This window comes from Dendrobates tinctorius, unplaced genomic scaffold, assembly GCF_039654945.1.
Source record: "Dendrobates tinctorius isolate UK_male_01 unplaced genomic scaffold, ASM3965494v1 ptg000144l, whole genome shotgun sequence".
NCBI classification, from domain to species: domain Eukaryota; kingdom Metazoa; phylum Chordata; class Amphibia; order Anura; family Dendrobatidae; genus Dendrobates; species Dendrobates tinctorius.
Window position 1 is genome coordinate 2294749 of NW_027361811.1, and position 12760 is coordinate 2307508.

The 12760-nt window shown below is 46.6% G+C and overlaps 1 protein-coding gene across 3 annotated transcripts in view; it reads left to right on the forward strand.

Moving 5' to 3' along the window:
* The window catches only part of PTCH1 (patched 1), a 213867-nt gene that overhangs the window by 171340 nt on the left and 29767 nt on the right, over positions 1 to 12760 (forward strand). For all 3 annotated transcript variants that reach the window (XM_073545959.1, XM_073545958.1, XM_073545960.1), the window contains exon 20: positions 599 to 741. In XM_073545959.1, coding sequence (XP_073402060.1) covers positions 599 to 741 — 143 coding nt within the window. The remainder of the gene's footprint in view (positions 1 to 598; positions 742 to 12760) is intronic.

The following is a 12760-nucleotide window of genomic DNA, read 5'->3' on the forward strand; positions in this document are numbered from 1 at the left end:
TGCGCATGCGTTTTTAAGTGTGACGTTTTTTCCATTGTCTAGAGAACATTCTAGACTTGTTTAACTCAAAAACGCATGCGCAAAAAAACGCAAGCGTGCGCAAGACCATGCGCACGCATGCGTTCCCATAGGCTCCAATGTGGTGTTTTTGCGCATTCCGTGCGCAAGCGTGCGCATGCGTTTTTTTGACGAGACAGGGCGGAACCAAAAATGCAACATGTTGCGTCTGGCGCGCCTGGCGCAAAAGACAAAAAAACGCATGCGCACGAAAACGCAAGTATGCGCAAGACCATGCGCACGTCATGTTAAGTATAGGTGCGCAGTGCGCATGCGCACGGGTGCGCACGATGCGCTGCGCACAAAAGCGCTAATGTGAAACCAGCCTTAGAAATATAAGAGCTTAAAAAATTGGTAACGTGTGCAATACTTATTTCACTCAATGTTAATGAATATAATTCAAATTTTATTGATTTTTTCCAACTAAACTACATATCTGATCAACTCTTCCTGCCTATTCCAAGCTGGCCGTATGTACAACATGTCAGGTTTCTTTTTCAACCTACACTGCAGACTAATGGAATTTTATCTTCATACATAGGCTTTTCTCACAGCTATTGGAGACAACAACCGTAGGGCAGTGCTGGCTTTAGAACACATGTTTGCTCCGGTACTTGACGGAGCCGTGTCTACCTTACTGGGAGTACTTATGTTAGCTGGGTCAGAATTTGACTTCATTGTCAGGTAAAGTGGAATTTTCAATTTTAATCTTCTTTTAGCTAATTCAGTAAATTTATTACTTTACGTCCCATATATTTCCTGCCTTTTTCCATCCATAATCTAACAATGAATAGCTTTTTAATTCACATACCTAATCTCTAATTTATAGCTCCAGGTACATAGTATTTCCTTTAGAACAAATGCTCTTATGGTTGAGCAGATGAATTATCATTCACATTTGCTAGATGGTATTAAGAGCTAGGGGGTTTCTGTAGGGAATTGAAAGAGAGGCTGTTTTCTTGTGGATTTAATTAAGAATGTAAGTTTGTCAGCTCTGGGAGGTTTTCTTTGAAGGGAATTTGATAAGTGCAGTGAAATAGATCCGTCTCTATTACAAACAACCTGTGGAGCTCTGTAAAATGACTAATCTTAGATGTAACACTGCTTCATTGTGGTCAACTGCTATTGCAAAAGAAGCCTGGGAGCAAGAACAAAGCCTAATGGAGGATGGGCTTATGAAATTCCTTCTATTTAAAATAGATTCTCTTATCCATGTAAATGTGACGGCCATGTTTGACTTAGCACTGGGCATAATTTGCAGCAGAGAAGGTTGTTACATTGAGTGGAAAATTACTTTTCGTTATGTGTAGTTGAGCAAAGTTCTTCAGGTGGACTTGTCTGAAGTTAGGTGAAAAGTAAATTCTGTGCATCTGTAGTAGAAGTATTCTGTCACACAGATAAGTGTGGTGCAAAGTGTCTGAACAGCCTACTAATGATGCCCATAGTATTAGCAGGAGGGCTGATGAGCACTCTATATATGCATCACACAGAAAAAAACCAAGCCAACATAAAGAGGTCTAGCTGCATCCTGCAAAAATGATAAAAAGTGCAAAAAGATAAAAAGATATGGGGTATTAGTTACTATTTTGACCAAAGCAGATTAGCTCGCAACCCAACGTCAAGAGTCCCCAATTTTTTGCAAGTCCCTAACACTAAATCTGAACAGCGCACATAAGGAAAAAATTCCCAAAAATTAAAAAAAACACGTTTGGAAGGTTGACTCACCAAAACCCTGACTACTGCACTAGCAGGATGCAGCAGACCTCCATTGATAAAGGCTGGTGCAGCACAGGTGCAAACCACTGATGAAAACAGCCAGTAACCCAAGAGGGTCTGGCTGCCTAGTGGAAAAAATGCACACAAATAGGGCTTGCATAGGACATCAGTCACACAGATAAGTGTGGTGCAAAGTGTCTGAACAGCCTATTAATGACGCCCATAGTATTAGCAGGCGGGCTGCTCAGCACTATATATATGTATCACACAGAAAAAAACCAAGCCATCATAAAGAGGTCTAGCTGCATCCTGCAAAAATGATAAAAAGTGCAAAAAGATACTCTTATCCATGTAAATGTGACGGCCATGTTTGACTTAGCACTGGACATAATTTGCAGCAGAGAAGGTTGTTACATTGAGTGGAAAATGACTTTTCGTTATGTGTAGTTGAGCAAACTTCTTCAGATGGACTTGTCTTGTCTGAAGTTACGTGAAAAGTAAATTCTGTGCATCTGTAGTAGAAATATTCTGTGAATTTTAAGTCTCTTTGCAAGTCTATGTTTGTGTATGTGTAAAATGTACAGAGAGATACAGATCTCACATCTGAACTGGTACTTTATCTCTTCAGGGGTACATTGTTTGGGCACTATGCACTGAGTTACGATAAAGCTGCCCATACCCATAAGATAAATGGCTGCAGATTCCACCGACAGTGTAATATGGGTATAAGATCAAACTAACTAACCACCAACATGTTTTGTAGGAATAGCGATGTTCGACTACATCATAATCTTATAGTCCTACGGAAGATTACTCTGGCAAAGAAGGCACTGACAGCAGCATATCATTCTTTCACTTCAGCAGTAATCATGAATACTATTGGATGACTTAGCTGTCTTACTGATAAGGTCAGCTTAAGTTACTTTTTAGATTCACAGAAAAATTATATACAGATTAACAATAATAAAAATATTAGCTATGCTTTAAAAGTGCAAATACCTTTACTTAAAATACACCAAAACACTCTAAGGGACCACCAACGCTTGGTGAGGCAGCAAAAACCTATGGTGCTACACTAGGTCACATAAATGTCTATGAGATGGTAGAATGGTAAGGTAGGGTGCTCCTAGTGTAGACTAGCCTCAGTGTTTGGCACCTATATTGCGCAAATGGCACCCCCTGCTCACTGTTGACTTGCTGTAATAGACCTTAGTAAACCCTATCTTCCATCAGGGACCTAGTAATAGGTGCAGGTATAACCAACTTGATTACACACAGAGGACAAACATAATGCAATTCCAAGCCACAATGAATATACGGTCATGGCCAAAAGTGTTGGCACCCTTGAAATTGTTCCAGAAAATGAAGTATTTCTCCCAGAAAATGATTGCAATGACACATGTTTTGTTCTACACATATTTATTTCCTTTCGTGTATTGGAACAACACAAAAAAGCAGAGTCAAAAAGGCAAATTGGACATAATTTCACACAAAACCCCAAGAATGGGTTGGACAAAATTGTCGTCACTAGAGTTGAGCGACTTTTGGTTTTTTAGGGTCGAGTTTCGTTTCGTGAAACCCGACTTTTCCAAAAGTCGGGTCGAGCAAGATCGTCCGATTATAGGGAAAAGTCGGGGTCGTCCCGAAACACGAAACCCAATGTAAGTCAATGGGGAATAAAAGTCGGCAGTGAGAGGAGGACAGGAAACACACCTACAGTGCCCATTTGAATGCCAAAAGCATCAATTCTTCTTACTTAAGCTTGTCAACCTTAATTAACTTCATAATACAAGTTACGCACTGAAAAATGGGGGTTATTTGGCTAAAGTTGTGGGGGGGAGGGCTGGCTGCAGGTTTTCATGTGCCCTGGGCGAAAGAGCACCCCTTTAACACATACCACAACTCATCATGCTCCGATACGGCAGAGAAATAGCGGTATAGTACAATGAAAAATACTTCACTTTTTGCATCTCATGACGAGGCCCATCTATTTCTCCATACAGAATCATTGGTCCCATATAATGTTTGAAACAGTATATGATGAGCTCCACATAATGCTACAATATATGTTGGTCCCCATGGATGAAGCTCCACTGTCTTATGGGCCCAAATAATGCTCCAAACATAATGGGCCCCATTTCTAATGCTCTAGTGTATAATGGGCCCTGTAAATGCTGCTCCAGTGTCTGATGTCCACCTTTGGAATGTTCCAGTGTATGGTGGCCCCATCTATCATTCTCCAGAGTATAGTGCTCCCCAAAAATTGCTGTCCCAACATTGAAAACAATCAAATAAGTCTCCTCGCTAGGGAATCCCTGTACTTGTCTGGACTCCTCGTCGTCCCCATCTTCCATCTCACTGCACAGTATTTCAACTTTGCAAGTGCTGTGATCCTGAGCAAGCAGGGGGGGCCCACTCGTTGGCGACGGCACTGGCACAGGGCCCCTGATAGTACGGTGGTGTGTCTGATGGCAGGTGGGCCGAACCTGCACTTTCATCTGCAGCTTCCTCTTTGTCACCGTGTAAGATGGAACTGTATATGGGAAGGGTAACCTGAGTTTCATCAGGGTCAGATTCAGGTCGTGTAGCGTGCGAGGGGAATGTAGTGGTCTGGGTCAATGTACCAGCAGATTCATCGAGCAGTGGCTGGGCATCAGTGCACTTGTGTCGCCCCCAGGAGTACGGTCGCCACAGTGGCATTACCTTCTTCCTAGGGAGTGTGATGTCATGCTTGGGAGCAACGAAGGATCTCTCTAGCAGGTTAACTGATTGGGCGGCGTTATTCCCACGAGTCATGACCCTCCAAACAGCGTTCATGAAGGCAAAGTGTTTGTTTTACGTGGGCAGTATGGTTGCAAAGCTGAACCTTAAAGGAATGTTCAGAAGGGCACCACCAGGAGTGGAGCCTACGGTTAAATTCGACTCCACCTGGGAAACCTCAACCATGCCAGCTACAGAACAGATGAACACATTGCAAGCTTAATTCCGTTAACGAACGAGACTCCGTCATGCCCCGCGGTCCGAGTCCGGCTTACTAGAGGGACACGTGAGGCTCTGGCACATGAGATTGGCCAATAACTGGTGTGTCATGCCCTTACATGTCCGTGGCTGCATGTGCGCTACACTGAAAAGGCCAGCGTTTGTCGCTTACAGGTGCAGATAACCCGCTGAACAACGTTAGTGATGGGGATCACTGATTACAATTATTACCCGCGAACAATGATTTCCCAGTAAGTGCAGGTCAACCGCAGTTCCGGAATTAGGCCTAACCGTCATTCCTGAAAAAATGAAAAACTTACGTGTGCAAACCACAAGTGCTGTAGCTTGCTTAACAGCTCGCCAGCCGTTCTCACGCCCAGTATGGATTGCACGTGATTGCACAAAGGTTAGAAAGGGTACCGTTTCCCCGGATAACATGTATGGATAGCGTACACATTCAAAATATATGTCTATACATCAGGAGGCAGGCTCAGACGGTGTTAGGCCCAGTATGGATTGCACGTGATTGCACAAAGGTTAGAAAGGGTACCGTTTCCCCGGATAACATGTATGGATAGCGTACACATTCAAAATATATGTCTGTACATCAGGAGGCAGGCTCAGACGGTGTTAGCCCCAGTATGGATTGCACGTGATTGCACAAAGGTTAGAAAGGGTGCCGTTTCCCCGGATAACATGTATGGATAGCGTACACATTCAAAATATATGTCTATACATCAGGAGGCAGGCTCAGACGGTGTTAGGCCCAGTATGGATTGCACGTGATTGCACAAAGGTTAGAAAGGGTACCGTATCCCCAGATAACATGTATGGATAGCGTACACATTCAAAATATATGTCTATACATCAGGAGGCAGGCTCAGACGGTGTTAGGCCCAGTATGGATTGCACGTGATTGCACAAAGGTTAGAAAGGGTACCGTATCCCCAGATAACATGTATGGATAGCGTACACATTCAAAATATATGTCTATACATCAGGAGGCAGGCTCAGACGGTGTTAGGCCCAGTATGGATTGCACGTGATTGCACAAAGGTTAGAAAGGGTACCGTTTCCCCGGATAACATGTATGGATAGCGTACACATTCAAAATATATGTCTATACATCAGGAGGCAGGCTCAGACGGTGTTAGGCCCAGTATGGATTGCACGTGATTGCACAAAGGTTAGAAAGGGTACCGTTTCCCCGGATAACATGTATGGATAGCGTACACATTCAAAATATATGTCTATACATCAGGAGGCAGGCTCAGACAGTGTTAGGCCCAGTATGGATTGCACGTGATTGCACAAAGGTTAGAAAGGGTACCGTATCCCCAGATAACATGTATGGATAGCGTACACATTCAAAATATATGTCTATACATCAGGAGGCAGGCTCAGACGGTGTTAGGCCCAGTATGGATTGCACGTGATTGCACAAAGGTTAGAAAGGGTACCGTATCCCCAGATAACATGTATGGATAGCGTACACATTCAAAATATATGTCTATACATCAGGAGGCAGGCTCAGACGGTGTCAGGCACAGTATGGATTTGACGGCCCAGACTACACAGAGGAGGAGCAGGGAGAGGTAAAGATTGCAAATGCTGGGGCCCTGACCAAGCAAGGGGGGCCCACTCGTGGGCGTCGGTACTGGCACTGGGCCTCTCATAGTACGGCGGTGTGTCTGACGGCGGGTGTGCACCACCACCGTCAGAGACACTTGATTGCACTATGAAGGACCCTGTGCCAGTGCCCGCTCCCAAGAGTCGGCCTACCCACCTGTCCAGGGCAACGGCACTCGCACGGTGTCGTGCGCTAGGTGGTGACCCCGGCCATGGGGGGGGGGAGGCAGCACAGTTAGGGAGTTTTAGAAAGTGGCATATGTTGATGTTGGACATTCAGCTGATGCAAAAGGTGAAATAGGTCAAGTCCCAGGAAGAGGTGGACCAAAGCAAGCCATTTTTCTGTCACCCTATGTGTCATCAGGGGAAGGTGGGACAAAATCCTTGGAAACCCATGCGTGGTTCATTTTAATGAAGGTTAGATCATCCACATTTTGGGTTGACAGACGGGTCCTTTTTTCTGTCAGGATTGATCCAGCTGCACTGAAGACTCTTTCCGATAGCACACTTGCAGCTGGGCAAGCGAGCTCCTGTAAGGCATATTGTGCCAATTCAGGCCAGGTGTCCAGTTTAGCGGCCCAATAGTCAAAGGGGAATGACCTGTGTGGGAGAACATCGATATGGGAGGAAAAGTAGTTTGTAACCATAGTTGACAACTGCTGTCTCCTGTCACTTTCCATCGATGCAGTATTACCAGTTGTGTGAGCGGTACTTGAAAAATCAGTCCACAACATTGTCATGAAACCCCTGTCTCCAACGCCACTTCTGCTGTGTGCACCACGAACACCTCTGCCAAGCTGCCCCCCGGCCCGTACGGCTCGTGTGAGAACCATCACCGCTGCTGTGTGCAGGGAATGCCTCAAGCAACCGATTTACCAGAGTTGCTTGTTTATTAGCCAATATTAGGTCAAGGTTCTCCTGTGGCATTATGTTTTGTAATTTGCCTTTATAGCGTGGATCCAGGATGCTGGCCAACCAGTAGTCATCATCGTTCATCATTTTGGCAATGCGGGGGTCCCTTTTTAGGATCTGCAAGGCATAATCTGACATGTGGGCCAATGTTCCCGGTGTCAATGATGCACTGCGAGTGCTGGTTGGAGGAGCACTTTCTGGCAAATCCACATCCCTCCAGTCACGCACAAACCCTGTACCAGACCTTGCCACGCCAACATTTTCACTTGCCCCACGAGATGCATCCTCCTCCCCTAAGTAATCATCCCCATCATCCTCCTCCTCTTCTTCCTCCACCTCGTCCAGGAGAGGTCCCTGAGCAGACAATGGCTGAATGTCATCAAGGATTCCCTCCTCCTCTTCCTCCTCATCAACATTGGCTGCAGAAGCCTGCTCCTTAAGGTGCGTCAAAGTTTGCATGAGCAGACGCATAAGTGGGATGCTCATGCTTAGGATGGCGTCGTCTGCACTTACCAGCCGTGTGCATTCCTCAAAACACTGAAGGACTTTACAGAGGTCTTTCAGCTTCGACCACTGCACACCGGTCAACTCCATGTCTGCTCTCAAAGTGCCTGGCCGTGTATCCTCCCACAAATGCATTATGGCCTGCCTCTGCTCGCACAGCCGCTCCACCATGTGCAGGGTGGAGTTCCACCTTGTTGCAATGTCGATAATGAGGCGGTGGTTGGGAAGGTGGAGCAATCGCTGCAGCTTCTGCATACGAACGGAGTGTACAGGCGACCGGCGGATGTGCGCGCACAGTCTTCGCACCTTCTGGAGCAGGGCTGTTAACTCCGGATAATTTTTGAGGAAGCACTGCACCACCAGGTTCAAGGTGTGAGCCAAGCAAGGTATGTGGCTGAGTTTTGAAAGGGCTATGGCTGCCACAAAATTACGCCCGTTATCACTAACTACCTTGCCTGCCTCAAGATGTACACTGCCCAGCCATGACTCAGTTTGTCGCTGAAAGTACTCGGCCAGCACCTCGGCGGTGTGTCTGTCGCCCAAACACATCATCTGCAACACTGCCTGCTGACGCTTTCCATTAGCTGCTCGATAGGGGGACACCTCGTGTGCAACAGTGGCAGCTGCAGATGGAGTGCTCGTACGACTGCGCTCTGTGGACGAGCTTTCGCTTCTGGAGGAGGAGGAGGAGGGTCGAACGCCTACAGCCAACTGTTTCCTATACCGCGGGCTAGGCAGCACTGTCCCACCACCGCTGTCCCCTGTGGACCCTGCATCCACCACATTAACCCAGTGCGCAGTGATGGACACGTAACGGCCCTGGCCATGCCGACTGGACCATGCATCAGTTGTGAGGTGCACCTTTCCGCTCACTGACTGCTTGAGTGCATGGACAATGCGGTCTTTCACATGATGGTGGAGGGCTGGGATGGCTTTGCGAGAGAAGAAGTGGCGACTGGGTAGGTCATAGCGTGGTACTGCATAGGCCATGAGTTCGCGGAAAGCTGTGCTTTCCACCAACCGAAAGGGCATCATCTCAAACGAGATTAGTTTGGCAATGTGGGCGTTCAAACCCAGTGTACGCGGATGAGAGACTGAGTACTTTCTTGACCTTCTCATAGTGTCTGGGAGAGTGAGCTGGACATGAGAGCTGCATATGGTGGAAGTAGCGGTGGACAGGGCGGACTGAGAGAGGGTTGATGATGGTGATGGAGTTGGTGTTCTTTCTGATGGCCTAGAATCAGTCTTTCGTTGATATAACAGTGGGATTCCCTGACTGCTGTGGCCTTGCAACGACACCTCAACATTTGCTGCTGTGCTAACCGGTGGGCTTACAGTGGGGGAAACAATGTAGCGTTGCTGACTACCTTCGTTGTGATCAGTTGCACATGTGGCACTTGAGGTTTGGTGTTGTGTCCACGCTTGCAAGTGCATGCTGGTTAAATGTCTAAACATGCAACTGGTATTCAAATTTTTCAGATTTTTCCCTCGGCTAAAGGTCTTTGCGCACTTCTTACAGATAACCTTGGCCTGATCATGAGGATTTTGTTCAAAAAAGTGCCACACTGCACTCTTCCTACTTTGGCAGACATTTTGCGGCCTAGCACACTGTGATCTTTTGACCCTCTGGACAAGCTGTCCAGCAACTCTTTTGATGTTTGGAACCTGTCTTTGGAGTTCTCCGGGCCTGCCAGATAACAGCTGTTGCGATGTCGATGTCTGCTGTGGATGCTCCTCATCTGAGCTATTGGAAGCAGCACCCTCTTCCCCCAATGGATGCCAATCTGGGTCAACAACTGGGTCATCCATCACCTCCTCTTCTATGTCATGTGCACCTTCCTCTGTGTCACCGTGTATGGTGGTATAGTGTGCGGGAAGGGGCACCTGAGTCTCATCAGGGTCAGAATCTGGCTCTGTACACTGCGAGGACAATGTAGTGCTCTGAGTGAATGTACCAGCAGAATCATCCATCAGCGGCTGTGCATCAGTGCACTCCATGTCAGATTCATCTTGGCCTGGGTAATTCACCATTTCACTTGATAATCCAGGCATGGTATGTGAAAACAGCTCCATGGAGTAATCAGTAGTATGGCCTGCGTCATCCTTCAATCTTGGTTGGGGTGAAGGACACAAGGAAAGGTGTGGTTCATGAACATGAGCCTCCAATGACGACTCAGTGCTTTTACTTTTTACAACTTCAGAAGAGGAGGCGATAGAGCTGGAGGCTGAGTCAGCAATGTAAGACAAAACTTTTTCCTGATGCTCTGGCTTTAAAAGCGGTTTGCCAACTCCTAGAAAACTAAGCCTTCGAGGCCTTATGTAGCCAGACAATGACACAGGCTCAACACCTCCTGCATTCGGTCCTATTTTGCTCTTGCCACTACCATCAGATCCACCACGAACACCATCATTACCAGCTGCCAACCCCCACCCAATTCCACGGCCTCTTCCACCAGCCTTCCTCATTTTTGGTAGAAATGTAGACAAAATCCAACAAACTATATAGTAATGTAAAACAAGGTACAAGGTGTCTATAGGACAGGGGAGATTTTGAATTTCTGCAGACACTTGTGGACACTGGACACTTTTGGATTGTGTGAGGCCCAATGAATATCTGAGCGCTATGTGACAGGCTCGATGGCACAGCTGTGACCAAAGTGACTAGAGGATAAGGGAGATTTTGAATTTCTGCACAAACTTGTGGACACTAGACACTTTTGGATTGTGTGAGGCCCAATGAATATCTGAGCGCTATGTGACAGGCTCGATGGCACAGCTGTGACAAAAGTGACGAGAGGATAAGGGAGATTTTGAATTTCTGCAGACACTTGTGGACACTGGACACTTTTGGATTGTGTGAGGCCCAGTGAATATCTGAGCGCTATGTGACAGGCTCGATGGCACAGCTGTGACCAAAGTGACTAGAGGATAAGGGAGATTTTGAATTTCAGAAGACACTTGTGGACACTGGACACTTTTGGATTGTGTGAGGCCCAATGAATATCTGAGCGCTATGTGACAGGCTCGATGGCACAGCTGTGACCAAAGTGACTAGAGGATAAGGGAGATTTTGAATTTCTGCACACACTTGTGGACACTGGACACTTTTGGATTGTGTGAGGCCCAATGAATATCTGAGCGCTATGTGACAGGCTCGATGGCACAGCTGTGACCAAAGTGACTAGAGGATAAGGGAGATTTTGAATTTCTGCACACACTTGTGGACACTGGACACTTTTGGATTGTGTGAGGCCCAGTGAATATCTGAGCGCTATGTGACAGGCTCGATGGCACAGCTGTGACAAAAGTGACTAGAGGATAAGGGAGATTTTGAATTTCTGCAGACACTTGTGGACACTGGACACTTTTGGACTGTGTGAGGCCCACTGATATCTGAGCGCTATGTGACAGGCTCGATGGCACAGCTGTGACCAAAGTGACTAGAGGATAAGGGAGATTTTGAATTTCTGCACACACTTGTGGACACTGGACACTTTTGGATTGTGTGAGGCCCAATGAATATCTGAGCGCTATGTGACAGGCTCGATGGCACAGCTGTGACCAAAGTGACTAGAGGATAAGGGAGATTTTGAATTTCTGCACACACTTGTGGACACTGGACACTTTTGGATTGTGTGAGGCCCAATGAATATCTGAGCGCTATGTGACAGGCTCGATGGCACAGCTGTGACCAAAGTGACTAGAGGATAAGGGAGATTTTGAATTTCTGCACACACTTGTGGACACTGGACACTTTTGGATTGTGTGAGGCCCAATGAATATCTGAGCGCTATGTGACAGGCTCGATGGCACAGCTGTGACCAAAGTGACTAGAGGGTAAGGGAGATTTTGAATTTCTGCACACACTTGTGGACACTGGACACTTTTGGATTGTGTGAGGCCCAATGAATATCTGAGCGCTATGTGACAGGCTCGATGGCACAGCTGTGACCAAAGTGACTAGAGGATAAGGGAGATTTTGAATTTCTGCACACACTTGTGGACACTGGACACTTTTGGATTGTGTGAGGCCCAATGAATATCTGAGCGCTATGTGACAGGCTCGATGGCACAGCTGTGACCAAAGTGACTAGAGGATAAGGGAGATTTTGAATTTCAGCAGACACTTGTGGACACTAGACACTTTTGGATTGTGTGAGGCCCAATGAATATCTGAGTGCTATGTGACAGGCTCGATGGCACAGCTGTGACCAAAGTGACTAGAGGATAAGTGAGATTTTGAATTTCAGCAGACACTTGTGGACACTGGACACTTTTGGATTGTGTGAGGCCCAATGTATATCTGAGCGCTATGTGACAGGCTCGATGGCACAGCTGTGACCAAAGTGACTAGAGGATAAGGGAGATTTTGAATTTCTGCACACACTTGTGGACACTGGACACTTTTGGATTGTGTGAGGCCCACTGATATCTGAGCGCTCTGTCACAGGCTCGATGGCACAGCTGTGACCAAAGTGACTAGAGGATAAGGAAGATTTTGAATTTCTGCAGACACTTGTGGACACTGGACACTTTTGGATTGTGTGAGGCCCAATGAATATCTGAGCGCTATGTGACAGGCTCGATGGCACAGCTGTGACCAAAGTGACTAGAGGATAAGGGAGATTTTGAATTTCTGCACACACTTGTGGACACTGGACACTTTTGGATTGTGTGAGGCCCAATGAATATCTGAGCGCTATGTGACAGGCTCGATGGCACAGCTGTGACCAAAGTGACTAGAGGATTTGGGAGATTTTGAATTTCTGCACACACTTGTGGACACTGGACACTTTTGGATTGTGTGAGGCCCAATGAATATCTGAGCGCTATGTGACAGGCTCGATGGCACAGCTGTGACCAAAGTGACTAGAGGATAAGGGAGATTTTGAATTTCTGCACACACTTGTGGACACTGGACACTTTTGGATTGTGTGAGGCCCAATGAATATCTGAGCGCTAT